The sequence below is a fragment of the Labrus bergylta genome, chromosome 4 (assembly GCF_963930695.1).
Source record: "Labrus bergylta chromosome 4, fLabBer1.1, whole genome shotgun sequence".
NCBI classification, from domain to species: domain Eukaryota; kingdom Metazoa; phylum Chordata; class Actinopteri; order Labriformes; family Labridae; genus Labrus; species Labrus bergylta.
In genome coordinates this window covers 34,077,239-34,095,843 of record NC_089198.1, presented here as the reverse complement: position 1 = coordinate 34,095,843, position 18,605 = coordinate 34,077,239, and the positions used below count along the sequence as shown (strand labels likewise).

Below are 18,605 nucleotides of genomic sequence, written 5' to 3'. Positions count from 1 at the left end.
ATGTTAGGAAACGTTGGAAAACAATTATTTTAAGTAAAATATGTTTACTTTACACACACACACACATTTCTAATAATTCAATCATTAGAAGGACTGAAGTATACGAAAGCCTAAAAGTATGTTGGAACTTACAAAGAAAAAATATATATATTTATATATTTTAAGATTTAATTTTCGCCTTCCTCGTTTTTCTTATTGTTTTTTTGTTTTTGTTTTTATTTGTTTTTGTGCTTCTTTAACAACAGTACGCCGTCACGTGAGGAAGTCACGAGCGAGGTTTCTGTGATTGGCTGAAAGGAGCAGGAAATTGTTTCCTATTAGTTCTTTATGCTGACGTCATCATTGCTGGTCTGCGATGTTGTTTACATCAGCCTGTAAATATGTCGCTTCATGGCTGCCAGTAGATGTTTACCGTGTTGAGTTAGATTAAAGGAAATGTTACTTTCCACTACGCTGATAGGGTTAGGGGTCAGGGAAACGTTTAGGAAACAGGGAGGGACTACACAGGTAGGGACTGCACATCGTCTTGTCTAAGCATGTTAGCTGTTCAAAAGTGATACAGTGGTAGAAATGAGATTCAAACTCATTGGTTCTGGTTCACTTTCCATTCCTCCTCTGGCTGTGACAAGGCGCTCCACTATCGCCTGAAGAGGAAATCCAATATCCTGCTGGGGCAGCATATAAATCTCAGACAAAGTGAAGTTAACATTTGTAAAGGGGATAGGAGGTGTTTTGTTGTTCTGGTTTATCATTTTGGATAAAAGCGTCTGCTAAGTGAATTGTAGAATCAAATATTGAGATTTTTTTAGTTGTTTGGTTACTTTTTATAGCGCCTATCTGGTTTGTTTAAGGCGCGTGTTATGATCAGTTTAAACCGTTTTGGATACTAAGAAGAAAAACGATGTCGGACATGCAGAGATCACTACCTGCCCTGGGAAGGCTCAGTTATGCGCTGGGACACTTTCTGAATGACCTGTGTGCGTCCATGTGGTTCACTTACCTACTGGTCTTCTACCACTCAGTACTGGGTTTCCAAAACTCGTATGCAGGTGAGTATGTCTACCTGTCTGTCTACCTCTATCTATCTATCTGTCTCTATCTATCTGTCTGTCATATTTACTATGTTTTTCACTGATTAAAACTGGATTGTGACTGTCTCACTTGTGTAGGTGTGCTGCTGCTGGTTGGGCAGATAGCTGATGCCATCTGTACGCCTCTTGTTGGCTACGAGTCTGACCGAACCCCTGGCTGTGGCAACTACGGCAAGAGAAAAACATGGCATTTAGTTGGTATGTAAAATAGATTGATAGACAGACAACTTAATAATATTGCACTGTGACTCTTTGTTACCTTGCCGTATGTTTTACCACAGTTTCCGTTTATTGTCTGTCTTCATATTATTTTGAGACTGTGTTTCTGTTTTTTAAATACTGAATGAATAAAACTATACGATAAAATACTAATATAAACAACTCTACATCTTCATATATGCATGTTGCTGTAAAAAGTGAGATCCTTCTGTTAATGTTCTATACCCAGGCAATAGAGGGGGCTAAAAGCTTTATTAGGAAGATACCAGTCCTGGGGTCAAGTCATGAAGTAGATCCTTGTTTTTCTCAGTTAGTTAGCTTTTATGCACATTCTCTCATAAAGATTGTGCATGTCGACTTTTAGGAAACTGCCGCTTGGACTCTGAATCCCATACTGAACACTAAGCATATATTTTATTGATCTTGTTCAGGTCAGAAGGGGTTTTACAAGACTCTGTCATCACAGGGAAATAAGGCTCATACAAGGCGAGCCAGAAGTGGTTGGTTCTCCACTGTGGCATGATTACACAAAGGGAAAGCTTCGTTATACACATCCTCCTACAGGGTTAGGCTGTGTTAAGCACAGGCCAGGCAGCGCTGGGTGTAAAAAGGGTGATGAAGACAGCAGAGCTGAATAACGGATTTGAAAGTAGTCCTACGCATATGCAGGGGATATAAACATTTGGAAATATGAAATCTTTCTTATACTAAAACAGGGGTGCCCAACCTTTTTTGAACCAAGATCTACTTTTAAAGTTACCAGTCTGCCGAGATCTACCAGTCCACATAGTGAGCCATAGCCTTTACCGACAGCCTACAAACGCATTTAATACTCACACAACAAACAGAAAATAATATCAGATATAATAAATGAGAGTTCTGTAAAAAATAATGCAATATCGACATACTTTTTTAAAAACTCTTATTTTAGGGTAGGCTACATTTTAATATTACGTTTGTATTTATATCACATATGTTTTTCCCTTAATTTTGTTTACAACAAACAACTTTAATCTGTGTGGAGATGTTCACAGACTACAGCAGGCTGCTGTGAGATGATGTTGCTTTTGTTAAATTAGCTGCAGACACGGTGAGAGTGAACGGAGTAAAGTCCAACCAACCGTTTGACCGGATCACGTGTGTTCCCACCTCGGTCCGTAAAGATCACGGATCAACTGTGTGCTGTAGCACTAAAAGTAAAAAGGAAAAAGATTCGCGTGGTGGCTGGCGCTCCAGTGCAAGTGTGTGTGTATGTGTGTGCGTTTGCGCTGTATGTTGGTGTGTCTCATCCCCCGCGATGCTCACAGTCATGACAGCAGAGAGGAGCAGAGAAAAGTAGCTGCAGCTTCATCAAATGCGCTTAATACTCGTAGCATAGTTTCTATATATGACTTTTTTGTAAAACATTTACCCCCCCCGGTTTTACCTGCACGTCCTTGCGCATGACTCTCTCTCTTGCGCGCGCTCTCCCCCGCTCGCACGCCCTCTCGCTCGCCCTCTCTCATGCACGCAGCAATTTCATGAATAAATGAAAAATTAAATACAAACAGGTCGGAAGTATACTTGGGCTCCCAACACAGGTATCGTGTGTGGGAAACAGTGCAATGAGATGAAATTGAAATCACTTTTCTATTTTACAATTGTATTTTATATTGACTAAACATCTCGCGATCGACTGAGAATCAGTCAGCGATCTACCTGTCGATCGCGATCGACTGTTCGGGCACCCCTGTACTAAAACTATTAAATAACTTACTGCATTAGTTTACTCCTTTTCAATAATAGCTTACATATCCTTTGCAGTATTACGTTTCAGTATCAGACTATATTATGTTTATTATCTTGGGCAATAGTTGCTTCTAATGTCATCTGCAATATAACAATTCATATAATGTGCAATATTATCAATCAATCAATCTTTATTTGTAAAGCAACTTATAACAAGTATTATCTGGAGACACTTTACAAAAAGAGCAGGTAAAAGACCTTACTCATTGTTATGTTACAAAAAGCAGGTAAAAGACCTTACTTAATGCTATATTACTTTTCAGTTTGGCCTTTATGTTCATTATTATCTAAAGTATTTATTTTCATTATCAGGGACTTTTTCAATATGAATGAACTCATCCATTAGCTGCACCTTGTTCATTTCACTATCACTTTGATTTGCAATATCACTTTTCATTATTGTTGTACTATTATGTTGAATTATTAACTTCGGTTGATTCTGTTGTTTTAGGCCGTTTTTTTTTTTTTGCATAAACCCTCATCCACTTATTGACTTCATTAAAACGTCATGTTTTTGTGTTTCTCTCATTACTATAATGTTTGAGCTTAAATGTTACATGTTAAATGTCGTGTCTTAAACTTTGATATAAAATGGAAGTGTAATATTTGTACATATGTTGACATGAAGAGCTTGTTCCTTTGGCTCCAAATCAAGAGCGGGGGAAATGACATAACCAGCACAGAACTTAAGGTATTGAAAAATGGTAAATCTTAGAGGTTGAAAAGAGATCATTGTTCTCTGTATACTCATTCTGCAGTAAAGTGAAGAAAGTGTAAATTAATACCTGTTCATTTCTGCCTAGTTGATATTCAAACTACAAAAAGTCATTTTATTTTATGGCTTTAAGTTTAAATTTTTCACATTCGAATGAGTTGAAATAATGTCTACTGATAATAGTTAATTTGGGCGAATAGAAAATAATGAAAGCTTTATTAACTAGTTAACTAATGGTCCATTTTTCTCATCTCTTATTTTATTCATGTGTGTTTGTTTTATCCAGGTACAGTAAGCGTAATGCTGTCCTTTGCGTTCGTCTTCAACCAGTGTCTGGGCTGTGACTCCCTCACCCCTCAGTGGGTCAGTTTGACCTACTTTGTCCCGTTCATCGTCGTCTTTCAGTTCGGCTGGGCTGCCACTCAGATCTCCCACCTGTCTCTTATTCCAGAGCTCGTCACCTGTGAACACGCTAAAGTAGAACTAACTGCATACAGGTATGTTTGATTCTAACATACTCCACACAAGTTAAGAATTGTGCAGATCATGAACATGTTTCTCTATAATGTGTGTGTGTGTGTGTGTGTGTGTGTGTGTGTGTGTGTGCGTGCGTGTGCGCCCATCCAGGTATGCGTTCACAGTTATAGCCAACATCACAGTGTATGCTTTGGCTTACCTGCTGTTCCATGTCCAGGCCAGAGGGGGTGATGACCCACTCAGTGATGCACTCGGACCAGAAGATATTCCTGTCTTTAGGGTGAGGAGTCACATGTGAACATGGAACTTTAAAATGTTCAAAAGTGGGGTTGTTCTGGCAGGCCGTCAACCAACGATCTTGAGGAGCCTAAGAGAGCTCATGAGCTCTCAGGAAAGTAGGTGGTTAGTGACTGAGATATACAGATAGATACATGCAGTAATATGATGTACTGTACAGATGTGTCAAGGAGATGCTAATTCACAAAGCACAATCAAAGGGTTCAATGCAGCCCAGATTAAATAGTCTCTGGTTGCAGTAAAAAGTAATCACTCATAAATTTGGGGCAAAATTTGCATTTATGTAAAGCGAATGAGCCTCACTGAATGAAGCTTTGTATTCCCAAACAATGGCCATGTGCCACTATGAGGACATTTTTATCTGCTCCTTGTTGGTAAATGCGCAGCAGTATTCATACAGATTCAAACTTTCTAATGACACTGACAAACATTTGACTTCTGGATGAGCTGAAAATATTACTTTGAAATGACTTTTGATGGACATATGGAGAAGTCTTTCAAAACAAATGGAACTTGTTTTTGTTTGATCAGACAATACTGTATGCAGACTGAAAGCAGAACAACAACTTATCCATGCCCTTATCTTTTCTCATTTATCATACTGTAACTATAACTAAAAATAATGGTGAAAAAAGCTGAAAATAATGGATCAAAACTCAGTTAGATGGCACCATTGTCTCATTCTCAAGAAACTTAACATACTTAGTTTTGACAGTTTTATTCTCCTTTCTTTTATAAAACAGATTTTTTAAGTGTGTTAACAACCTGGCTTCAGAAACAATCTGTCAGCTGGTTAATTAACCAAAACAGTGAATTCAGAACGAGGGCTACATTGGGTGGAGACTGTAGAGCACCAAAACAACATCATATTTCTCAGAAAAAGGAACACAATTGTGCATTACCATATGAAATCAAAAACTAATGGAGTTCAATGTTTCTTCGACACAAGTAAAACAGCGTCAAGTATGAGGGCATTGAGTACTTTTTGTCCTTATCTTGTATCATATATTATACAACAGTATAAATGTAGCTTTCTAAACTTGATGATAAACACATGATGTCATAGGCTTTACATTTTTTATTATTTCATCCATTCTAGGGATCAAAAGCATCTAGGATCAATAAATAAGTCAGTCATCCCTCTCCTCTCCTCCTTTACAAACTAATCATCACCAGATGAACTGGAGCCCGGATGTCATTAACCCCAGAGTGTGTTTGCTCTATATATGGACTGTTTTTCTTTTATAAAGCCTGCTGAAATGTGATAATAATACGTGCTAATAGCAGTAGCACGTATGTTGTTCTTGTAGTTATCATTGTGTCTTTAGCGCTTACAAGAGAAAGTTGAATGTTTCTCTTTTGGGACAGTTTATAACAAATATTATGTGGTGTTTGATTTCAGAATCTGGCATTGATTGTGCTCGGCATCGGTGCCGTCTTCTCTCTTTTCTTCCACCTCGGGACCAAAGAGCGAAGGCCTGTAGTGGAAGGTGGCAGGGAAGATGAGTGTGAGAGGAAGAGGACAGAGGAGGAAGAAGAAGAGAAGGGGGAGCGGATGCCCTTACTTTTACGTCCTAAGAACAAATCACTTCTCCTGCAATGGAAATGTTGGTTGAAGCAGCCTGCTTTTTACCAGGTAGGAGGAGTCTACCACAAGACTCTCTGATGGTACTTTCACTATGGCTGTTAAATCAACGTCTTACTTTTGATGAACAAATTACAGACACATATTGAACATTATTGAAAGTGTTTGCTTCCTTTAGAAAACCTCTAACACGTGTGTGCATTACTGTGTGTCTGTGCAGGTGGCCTTACTCTACATGTCCACCAGGTTAATAGTCAATCTCTCTCAGACCTACATCTCAATGTATCTCATCAACACTCTGGGGCTGCCCAAGGTAACACAAGCATTTCACAATCATTCTAAAAACTTTCATGCATGAATATTTATATATTATGAATGTAAAGTTTGACTTCTTAGGGCATTCATAGTGCCCTTTTTTTAAATAAATTTGAGCAAGTTACAGAAGTGTCCACTACACTAGACTTCATGCGACCCTTTGACACGTGAATTAAGACAACCTCACTCAGTTTACTTCCTTCCTTTGAATGAATGAACATATGAAGTTGAACTTCATTTCTTTTAGCACTCTTTTTCAGTTTGTCACATTTCCTCTCAGCTGGAACGCTGACGTGATATGGAGTGACGTGATGGAGCTTGTTCAGCGTTCTTCACAGACAAACTCAGAGAAAGAACATGAAACCATAGAGTCCAAACTTGAGGCAGAGCAGTGTTTAGTCACGACATGAAACTCTTGACTAACCATTATCTGACCTGGTTATGTTGATAAGCCACCTTAAATTACCATGGTAACCAAAGTAAACAAATTGTATTTAAAGAAACATTACGTATTACAATGCGTAAATAGATCGACAAATGCTTGTGATTCGGGGTACACGTCCGCCATTGCAGGTCCACTAGTGAATGTGCAAGTTGTGGAAAGGTACTTATGAGTCTAAACTAGAGTCAGCCCAGTCTCATTTTTCACTTGTTTGCGTGAATTGAGGAGTAATTTTAATCACATGAAGGTGGATTAAAGAATGTATAAGATAAAATATGTATATAAGATATGTCTTTTTTTATACATTCAGTTATTATTTTTTTGTTCATTCTGTTTTTCTTTTCCCTCCAACAGAAGTTCATTGCAACAATCCCATTAGTGATGTTCCTGAGTGGCTTCATGTCCTCCTTCATTATGAAGCCTCTCAGTAAACTCATCGGAAAATGTGTAAGTAAACACTCAGCGCACAGCCTTGTCAAGCCAGAGGCCTTTTCTCATAACTATGGAATAAGGCTCTCATAATAACCAGATACAGCTCCCTCTAAAATCAGACACAATTTAAATCCATCAGGATGAAAAAAAAACACACATCATAATTAAAAAGAGCAGGCTCTCATGAATATGAGAGGAAGATCTTGTACTTTTTATATCCTGATTCTGATGGGCATATCATTTTCTAAAAACAGTGACATTCTGCATGTGTGCTATTGTCAATAAAATGTGTTTATTCACTTTTATTATTATTTTTTAAACATGAAGACATGAAAACCCCACTTCCTTGCTGCATATTTATGTATATTTGTTTTAAAAATGGAAAGATGAAGAAAGTAAAAAAAATGAGAGAAAACGCGTTGACTTACTGCCCAAAAGGTTGATGTCCAAAAACTTCACCAACACAGCAAGATAAGACAAAACTGACAGAAGGCATGATCTCTGCAGAAACAAACATGACCAAACATTTCTTTTGGCGTATAGATGATAACAGGCCTTGTTTTTTCAAGTCTATAGATTGCTAACTTTGACCTGGGCTGAATTTGAACTGTTATATACTGTATGTCTCTTTTGATGTCTGAAGCTCACCTACTTTGTGGGTCTGCTGCTGATCCTGGCCTTCTCCTCGTGGGTGCTGTTGGATGACAAGATGGGTCAGCGCGTGTACGGGGCAGCTGTTCTGCTCGGGATGGGGTCAGCCACAATCCTGGTCATATCCCTAGCCATGACGGCCGAACTTATTTCTAACCAGACGGTAAAGTGTGTGTGTTTGTATGTGTTTGTTAAAGACAGACTTGTAATGTAACGTTTATCCTCATCAATGTCTCTGCAGCAAAGCGGGGCGTTTGTTTATGGAGCCATGAGCTTCACTGATAAACTTGCTAACGGAGTGGCTGTGATGATCATTCAGGCCCTGCATCCTTGCCAGTAAGTTTGACCCACACACTCACTCTTGTTAAACACTTATTAGATATAAGATGCATGCAAACCTTTAATACAAAAGAGAATAGAGCATCTTTACCTATAATCTCTTCTACTTGGGATTTGTAACCATTAAACCCCTACAGTCTAAAAATCCATGAAGTGAACCCCAACTATGAGAACTCACATCACTTGACAGGGCGTTGTGAAGAGTAAAATTACTTTCAGAAGAAAAAAAGGAACGAGCTATAAAAGTATGGCCAACAAGAGAAGAGTGTTTATGTGAAACATTCATGATGTTACTGTTGAAAATGTTGCGGGGGGGGGGGATATTAGAAAAATAAACAAATACGTTACCCTATGTTAGGTTTTGTTGTAGAAATTGTTCTTTCACATCTTACTAGCTTTAGTGTTTGTAGCCTGTGTAATGTTTAAATCTCTCTGTCTCTCCCTCTCTCTCTCTCTCTCTCTCTCTCTCTCTCTCCCCCCTCTCCTTTTCTCTCTCTCTTAGTACTGTAATCTGTTGTCCTGCATGCGTGTGGTTCTATCACTACATCATGGTCATAGTAACAGGAGGTGTGGCCATCATTGCAACTCTGGCGCTCTGCTCCATCCTCATCTGGCCAATCAAGATCCGACTACGTGAGTGAACATCTATACTAATACATACTTCATGTGTTTGTGTCGTATCTTTAATTAAGGGAGTATTTCCAAACTTGTAACACTGCAACCATAGAAACAGTTAACTTGCAGGACTCGATAAAAACAACCCAGCCTTGATATTTCTTTCACTTCTCCTTTCCTGTGTTTGTGTGTGTGTTTCGCTGTAGGAGATCTGCCAGACATTTCAGAGGAAGGACCCAGAATAAACTAAACAGCCCTCTCAGCATTGTACCGTGACACTCCAGCTACACAACATCTGTTCCTTTGTAAGATCAATCTTCAGTTCTGAGGGAAAAGCTTGCTGCACATTAGGCACCTCTTAAAAAGGTGACAGGAGTAAGAAGGGAATCCAGATCAACCTAACTGGGAGAGCACTTCTACTTATTTTTAACCTAGACTTTGTTTTCCTATCATATGAAAACAAAAAACACCTTTTCATTTCCACTTAGTCATTGTGGTGATTACAGTTAGTTATTTTAATGTAGTCGAGTTGTAATTACTCCACCAGGTAGTAGTCAAGCCTTTTCTTCTTTCATTTTCACTCACTTTCTACTCTAATAAGAAACAATTATTCAGCACAGCAAACAGCATAGATTACAGTTTTAATGATGGCAGAGTGTAATGAAAGTTATGAGGTAATGTCTCATACTTCGGGCTGTATAATGTACTTCCTCTTTATACGGAGATCAAACAACAAAAGAGAAAAAACAGCTCACATATGGCTCATATCACAGCTGCAGCTTAAAACATTTTGAATATTTATTTCAAAAAGTAAAACGTTCATGTAAATTAGATTAATTACACATAAAGTTAAATATTTGAAGCCTTTTTTTATCTTGATGATTACGACTTACTGCTCATACTGATCAAAAATCCAACATTTCAAAATATAAGAAAATATATGTGAATGTGTAGGTGTGACATGCAGTTTAAAAGAGCTTTGAGTAGTCAGAAGACTAGAAAAGCACTATAAGATCAAGTCCATTTATCATCTCCATAGCATTCTCCAAAGCTCTCCAAGCTTTCTGCAGATGGAAGCATGAAATGCTCTAAAATCGCCTGGCAGATTGCTGCTTTGACCAACACCAGCAGATGAAATCACTTCTGACCTGAACCCCCTACAGAATCTATGGAGGAAGATGAGAGACCCCAGACCCAAAAATATGGACGAGCTGCAAGTTCACTTGCAAGTCCACGTCCAAGTTTCCGTATCAGAATAATAATAAAGATAAAAAAACAAAAAAGGCCTTGAAATATTTCACGTTTATTAAATCTATATAAAAGATGAACTATTTTCCTGTTCAAAAGAAACAGAGTACTGGTTGTTTAGTGGATTTAAACAATCTAGATGCTGGATAGAATCTTTTCACACTCAATGCATGGGACTCTTTCTCTAAGGTCTTTATCTCAGTGTCTCCGTTTAAAACTGGAAAACGTTTTTGATGATTAATTTATCATTTCACACCGTTTTTAGAAGCATAATGCAAATTATTTACTGGTTCCAGATTATGTATATCTCTGGGTTTTGAGCTCTTTGTCGAACAAACTTGTGAACATGGACAAGTTTTTTTGACCTTTCTCCATGTCTGAGAAACCGTCAAGAAAATACTTCCAAAGATGTATTTTGTATTATTCCCTATTTTTTATTTGAAATGTTATCAATAATAATAGAAAAAACAACTGGGTGCTGAATCCCGAAAAATGTTCAAACAAGAAAAACAATTAGGACAGAAATCATAAATTGTATTTTAATTACCACACGGACGTTTGAGCAGATCTCTTTTTCAGCATGTGACAGGGAAATATTATCAATACAAAGTTAAATTATTACTTTTAAAAGATTACTTACTAGATTAAGATTAAGATTTAAGATTTTACTTTTATTTTACTATACTTGCTTTACTACTAATATGTTGCCGCAGATACAAAATGTAGTTTAATTTAATTTGACTTGGGTCGGTATAAAATTAGAATCCGACCCTTACTCTTTACATCTGTATGAATGTGAATGGATACTACAGATGAGCCAATAGCAACCCAGCTGTCAAATGAGCCATGTGTTGTTAAGCTAAATGAAGAAAGTTCAGTTCTCTGACTCAAACACAGCCTGTTTTGGCCTGAAATCATGCATGCATCATGCATAACTAAAATTGAATGCATGTGCTTCAAAAGTATTGGAATCATAATCATAATATTTTTGACATTGTGTTTGAATCAGGAATGTTTTTCTATTTAACCCAACCAGCCCACTAGGTGGCTGCCTGACAGGAGAATTTAAGTGAAACCTTTAAAGAAGTGCCAAACAATGATGAGGGAAACCAGGTCAATGTCAGAATAGACTTAACTTGAAGTCATTTGCTGCACTGGACAATATGGAGCACAGCTCACATCAAGCCACTCCAAAAGGGAACTTGTTATCAGAGATCTGTGACGGACATAAGAGCCAAAAGAAAGGGATGAGAAAGGGAAGCGTTGGCCATATGTGGTGTATTCCCGCTTGTTCAGGGTGAGTCCAAAATCCAAAACATCTCCTGACATGGTCCAGGAGTGTGTGAACCCTGATGGTCAAATCTGTGTACATAGAAGGTAACAGTCCAGAACATTCCCAGTGATTGAGAGGGAGGGTCTATGTTACACTGTCTACTCTTTACTGCTCTCCTCAGCTGCCAGTATTTTCTAATATCTTTTTATATATTTTTTGTATGGTTAAAGTCTTCTTCAATTGTGACATTATGGAAGACTCTCTTAACCCGGGGTTAAAGCTAGCTTAAATGATTATGTCAGGGTGTAGCTTTATGCTCAGGAACAACTTGTATTGTTTTCAACTCAGTGTCTTCACAGTAACAGCTGATGTCCTGTCAGCACTTTGCAATGTTAGCTAGTTAGTTTGGTTCATGTGAAAGACAGCTCAGTCTGGTTTTCATTTCTAGGTGGAATGTTTCATTGAAAGGTCATTCAAAACCAACTCTAAAATCCAATCCAATACAATGCTCTTTGTATTCTCATGTCTGCTTCTGTCTAAACTCAGAGGAGCTTCACAGTGTTTGATGTGTTGCTCAGGTATATTTCAAAGTTAAATATAAAGCTGTACAATAAGAGTTATGGACACAAGGGATTCTGGAAATAAGGGGATCAGAGTACATTGTTTGTTTTTGATAATTGTTTTCATTGTACATAGTTTGACCTCTGTATAATCACATACCAAATGCAATCTGAATATATTTTATATCTAAAATTAAAATATGAAACATATTTTCTTTAATCAAAGGAAACTTGAAAGGGCTTGTCTGTGATTTAAACTTATTTTTAAAGGACTTGTGCAATAAAGTGTATTGAAATGTGTGATTGTGTGTTCAGTTCTAGTTCAGGGGCATTTTTTGATGTTCTTCCATATCTCTGACAAAGCTCTCTGAGAGAATCCTTATCTGCATTTTAATAAATGTTTGTATTTTCTCCCTTTTGTCTTTGCTGCTCTAGTAGCTTTTTGATATTTGATAAGGGTTTGTGTTGTTTTTTTAAGAGATGTATTAAAAGTGATTCATGAGGTGCAACTCACTTCTAGTAGTCTGCACCTTCAAATCTAAATGGAATTTCCAAAAAGCCACAATCATAATTACTTAACCTTTGAAGATAAAACATATTTAATAAGAATGTTTCAAGTCAAGCAACAAATGTCAGTCATCAGAGAGAAATGGAAAAGATTTTCCACAACAGCTGGACTACCTTTAGTTAGGAAGTACGATTGATGTGATTTTATTATCTACCAACATTTTAGTACTCTTTTTTTTTTTTTTTTCCCATAACAACAATCCTTGCTGGATGGAGGGACCACTTTATGAAATAGAAATCCGAAAAAGAATCAGTGTAAAAAATCATTGGCTTAAATTCTCCAAGTTGGACGTTTACTGCATCGGGTCGGACGGGAACCTAGATTCAAATCTCTGTTTGAGGTGAATGTTCCCTGAACATTCACTTTTGATATTAGCTTACAATAAGCAACTCTCATTATAAATTCAGTCTAATCTGAATGGCTGACCAACAGCAACAGTACTCAGCAATCAGCAATCAGCAATCAGCAGTACTGACCCTGCTTCTTCTCCTACCAACCACGCCTACCGCTAAAGACCCTGAAGTGAATCCTCCTAACGCATTATCATAACAGGATGTAATTCACATCTGTTTCTAATCTTTGGGTTTATATACCTTCAAACTGTTTTGTTTTAAGACTTTGTTCGGACATCACAAAAAATGTGACGATATTCAAGCTCCGCAATGTGAAGCCAAAACATTTGGAGCTCACATCACTGCATGGCGGTGACGGTCATAAAGTCTTTCTCCTCATGGTATTTTAGAAGGGTTTGTGTTATGTTATTCGGGAAATAGGTCAAACAAGAAAGTCAAAATTAAAGCCGAATACATTTTTCCCAAACATGTTTTTGTCTTTTAACTTTGCCCTTATCGTGTTGATTCATTTTCATAGACTAAGTTTAGTTCTAATAAATTAATTGATGCTATAAAAAGGAGATAAAACAATGTGATTGACAGCTCTGTTGGCAAATGCAGCTCGTGCACCACTGTGATTAGCAGAGTAGAGAAGGCGAGAGGAAATTTAACAAACACTAAAGAATAATCTGTTTTGCTGCGCAGGTCTGAGGGGTCATCAAGTCAAATGTGTGTTTTGCGTAGCCGAAGGGGCGGGTTCAATACAGAGGCTCCACCCACCAATCACTGAGTAGACTCAGGCTCTAAAGCGCTGTTTTCCATCAATCCATCATACAACCTTTAACTCATGCTACATAGAGAAGTTGGCACAAGCTCTTGCAAACAAAGTTCTTAGGGGATGAAAATGTGCAAATTATAGGATCAAAAGTCAAATCCTTTAGAAGCTTTTTGTCACTCATTCACAACATTAGGTATGTTTTCATTTTATCATGACTTAATTTAATTGATTCCAATTATTAGTTAATTAAGTCCATTAGAAAGATCCACCAAATTTTATAAGCACGAATTGCATTGACTTGAGACTGCTACTTTTTTTCCTTAAATTATATAAGCTATCAGTCTGAACTATTGTTCCACATCACCATATCAATACCTTTTCTATACTGATTATATACACTAACAAATTATCCCAGAGTGCTGCAAGCTCTCATTACGTGTCCCAAGTTCAAAGACATGAATGTATGGATGCATCAAACATTTAAAAATCAAATAATCAATACCTGTTTCTGTGGGACCTGAAAAGTGTTAATCTTCACACCATTTTCTAATTTAGTCCCCTGATGAAAATGTCCTTTATATTTAGTCAGATATGATTCATTTGTTATTGATTTAATTTAGTCAATTAGTCACTGACTAAAATTGCACATCATTTTAGTTGACGAAAATAGAAGATATTTTAGTCAACAAAATCAGAAGTGAGCCTTTATTTTGATTATCAGAAGCTCCAGGGGGCGGGGCTTCACAGACCTGCAGGCTGCACATTGTTGCACTCACCACACACACACACCTTGATGAAGTCTGATATGGTTTACAATGATTTTAGAATAGCTGAGGGGGTACGTGATAATCCTCACTTGTAATGTAGTTTTTTCGACCGTATGCTGTCACCAGCCCCTAACACGAAACTGGTGCAGCCAGAATTTCAGGGCAACCTGTACAATGCGGCCCTATGGATGTGTATGTGGGAGGAGGTGGCCACAAACAATAGATTAAGACTTAACAACAAGACACAATATAATTGTATTCTGTAATATATATATATAATTAAACATTTTATAGTTATTCCTAATACATTTTGCCTCATATTTTCTATCTTACATATGATTTATATGATGACACTCAGAGTCAACCCGCTGCTTTCAACAATATTGTCACCTATGACATTGTTTCTATTTCATTCTAAAAAAATTAAGAATTGTCTTGCCATCAGTTGTGAAATATTAATGAACTAAAAAACAGTATTGATATAACCTTGAGTTCTTAGAAATTAAATATACTCCATATAGTCTATTTATATATCACCCATACAGCCTGTTGTAGTTTTTTTTAAATGTATTTCAGTCATATAAAGATGGTGTGTAGTCACCATATCTCCTGCTTTTAAGATGAACCCTAGTTACTTCAGAGGATACACTGGATGAAGGGATAGTTTTTATAATACCGTAAGTATGATAAAGTATTAAAAAAAGCTACAATAGCTATTTTGTTGAATGATTTATCAGGCAGCCAATGGAGCTGGGATACAAAGCAATTCTTATGATGGCTTAAATGTGTGTGAGGTGAATTAGGATAACAATCATGCAAACATGTTTATAAGAAACTTCTTTATACACTTATTTCACCTCATGATATATAATGACATTTAATTTTAAATGCTAATTACAAAGGATGATTTGCACTTTTAGACAAAATGACTGTGAACCTGAGAGCTTAACACCGTGCAACTAAAAACCTTTGTGTCACACTAAGCATCCCCTGGAGATTAAGTTTGACCTTTCATCTCTTTGCTGATCTTGTCCTGTGCTTGTGTAAGTTGTGTTTACTGATGAAAAATCTTCGCCTGCCAAGTTTGAAACGTCAAATGTATCCCTAACTCTGAATCTTGGCTGTAGAAAATGACACCAACCCGCTGAAAGCAGTAACGAATAAGAATAACTCCACAGAAGAAAATATCTTCTATCTTAAGGTCTTGTTTACTTTTGTAAACCATTTAACAACATCAGTATACGTTTTAAGTGAGCTCCATAACCAACCAAAACAATCCTCCCAGGAGCTTCAAGAAAACAATTGCTGCAGAAAATAACCATCAATAAAGTCAACCAACCAAACAAAGATAAAACAACCAAATCAGGACAACATAACCAAATCCACACACCACAACCAAATCAAGACACCACAACTAAATCAAGACATCACAACAAAATCAGGACAACATAACTAAATCAAGACACCATAACCAAATTAGGACACCACAACTAAAAATAACTCAAGCAAATCAAGACACCATAACTAAATCAAGACATCATAACCAAATCAAGACGGTGGTGTTTTGATTTGGTTGTGATGTCTTGATTTGGTTTTGGTGTCTTGATTTGGTTGTGGTGTCTTGATTTGGTTGTGATGTCTTGATTTGGCTGTGGTGTCTTGATTTGGTTTTGATGTCTTGATTTGGCTGTGGTGTCTTGATTTGGTTGTGGTGTCTTGATTTGGTTGTGATGTCTTGATTTGGTTTTGGTGTCTTGATTTGACTGTGGTGTCTTGATTTGGTTGTGGTGTATTGATTTAGTGTCTTGATTTGGTTGTGATGTCTTGATTTGGTTGTGATGTTGCTGATTTGGTTTTGATGTCTTGATTTGGTTGTAATGGCTTGATTTGGCTGTGGTGTCTTGATTTGGTTGTGATGTCTTGATTTGGTTTTGGTGTCTTGATTTGACTGTGGTGTCTTGATTTGGTTTTGGTGTCTTGATTTGTTTGTGACGACTTGATTTGGTTATGGTGTTTTTATTTGGTTGTGATGTCTTGATTTGGTTGTGGTGTCTTGATTTGGTTGTGATGTCTTGATTCGGGTGTGGTGTCTTGATTTAATTATAAATTGGTTGTGATGTCTTGATTTGGTTGTGATGACTTGATTTGGTTGTGATATCTTGATTTGGTTGTGCTGTCTTGATTTGGTTGTGATGTCTTGATCTGGTCATGATTTGGTTGTGATATCTTGATCTGGTCATGATTTGGTTGTGGTGTCTTGATTTGGTTATGATTTGGTTGTGGTCTCTTGATTTGGTTGTGGTGTCGTGATTTGGTTGTGATGTCTTGATTTTGTTGTGATGTCTTGATTTGGTTGTGATGTCTTGATTTGGTTGTGGTTTGGTTGTGGTGTCTTGATTTGGTTGTGGTGTCTTGATTTGGTTGTGATGTCTTGATTTGGTTGTGGTGTCTTGATTTGGTTGTGATGACTTGATTTGGTTGTGACGACTTGATTTGGTTGTGACGACTTGATTTGGTTGTGACGTCTTGATTTGGTTGTGACGTCTTGATTTGGTTGTGACGTCTTCCTTTGGTTGTGATGACTTGATTTGGTTGTGATGTCTTGATTTGGTTGTGGTTTGGTTGTGGTCTTGATTTGGTTGTGGTGTCTTGATTTAGTTGTGGTTTCTTGATTTGGTTGTGGTGTCTTGATTTAGTTGTGGTTTCTTGATTTGGTTGTGATGTCTTGATTTGGTTGTGATGTCCTGACTCGGTTGTAATGTCTTGACTTGGTTGTGGTTTGGTTGTGTTGTCTTGATTTGGTTGTGTTGTCTTGATTTTGTTGTGATTTCTTGATTTGGTTGTGATGTCTTGATTTGGTTGTGGTCTTTATTTGGTTGTGGTGTCTTGATTTGGTTGTGGTTTGGTTGTGGTCTTGATTTGGTTGTGACGTCTTGATTTGGTTGTGATGACTTGATTTTGTTGTGATGTTTTGATTTGGTTGTGGTTTGGTTGTGGTCTTGATTTGGTTGTGGTGTCTTGATTTAGTTGTGGTTTCTTGATTTGGTTGTGATGTTTTGATTTGGTTCTGTTGTCTTGATTTGGTTGTGATGATGTTTGGTTGTGGTTTGGTTGTGGTCTTGATTTGGTTGTGATGTCTTTATTTGGTGGTGATGTCTTGATTTGGTTGTGGTGTCTTGATTTGGTTGTGGTGTCTTGATTTGGTTGTGATGTCTTGATTTGGTTGTGATGTCTTGATTTGGTTGTGGTTTGGTTGTGGTCTTGATTTGGTTGTGGTGTCTTGATTTGGTTGTGATGTCTTGATTTGGTCATGATTTGGTTGTGGTGTCTTGATTTGGTTATTATTTGGTTGTGATGTCTTGATTTGGATGTGGTTTGGTTGTGGTGTCTTGATTTGGTTGTGGTTTGGTTGTGGTCTTGATTTGGTTGTGGTGTCTTGATTTGGTTGTGATGTCTTGATTTGTTTGTGACGACTTGATTTGGTTGTGATGTCTTGATTTGGTTGTGATAACTTGATTTTGTTGTGATGTCTTGATTTGGTTGTGGTTTGGTTGTGGTCTTGATTTGGTTGTGGTGTCTTGATTTGTTTGTGACGACTTGATTTGGTTATGGTGTTTTTATTTGGTTGTGATGTCTTGATTTGGTTGTGGTGTCTTGATTTGGTTGTGATGTCTTGATTCAGGTGTGGTGTCTTGATTTAATTATAAATTGGTTGTGATGTCTTGATTTGGTTGTGATGACTTGATTTGGTTGTGCTGTCTTGATTTGGTTGTGATGTCTTGATCTGGTCATGATTTGGTTGTGATATCTTGATCTGGTCATGATTTGGTTGTGGTGTCTTGATTTGGTTATGATTTGGTTGTAATGACTTGATTTGGTTGTGGTGTCTTGATTTGGTTGTGATGTCTTGATTTGGTTGTGGTTTGGTTGTGGTCTTGATTTGATTGTGGTGTCTTGATTTGGTTGTGATGTCTTGATTTGTTTGTGACGACTTGATTTGGTTGTGATGTCTTGATTTGGTTGTGATGACTTGATTTTGTTGTGATGTCTTGATTTGGTTGTGGTCTTGATTTGGTTGTGGTGTCTTGATTTGGTTGTTATGTATTGATTTAG

General features: G+C 37.3%; 1 protein-coding gene across 1 annotated transcript; it reads left to right on the top strand.

Moving 5' to 3' along the window:
• The first annotated feature begins 363 nt into the window (after positions 1-363).
• Positions 364-12,347, top strand: LOC109993911 (major facilitator superfamily domain-containing protein 12). The gene is made up of 11 exons (XM_020647051.3): positions 364-1,049; positions 1,170-1,289; positions 4,100-4,310; positions 4,441-4,570; positions 5,990-6,223; positions 6,393-6,485; positions 7,284-7,376; positions 8,005-8,175; positions 8,254-8,348; positions 8,854-8,984; positions 9,173-12,347. Exons 1-11 carry the CDS (start codon positions 902-904, stop codon positions 9,214-9,216), a joined length of 1,470 nt encoding a protein of 489 aa, XP_020502707.1. The 5' UTR covers positions 364-901; the 3' UTR covers positions 9,217-12,347.
• The last annotated feature ends 6,258 nt before the right edge of the window (positions 12,348-18,605 follow it).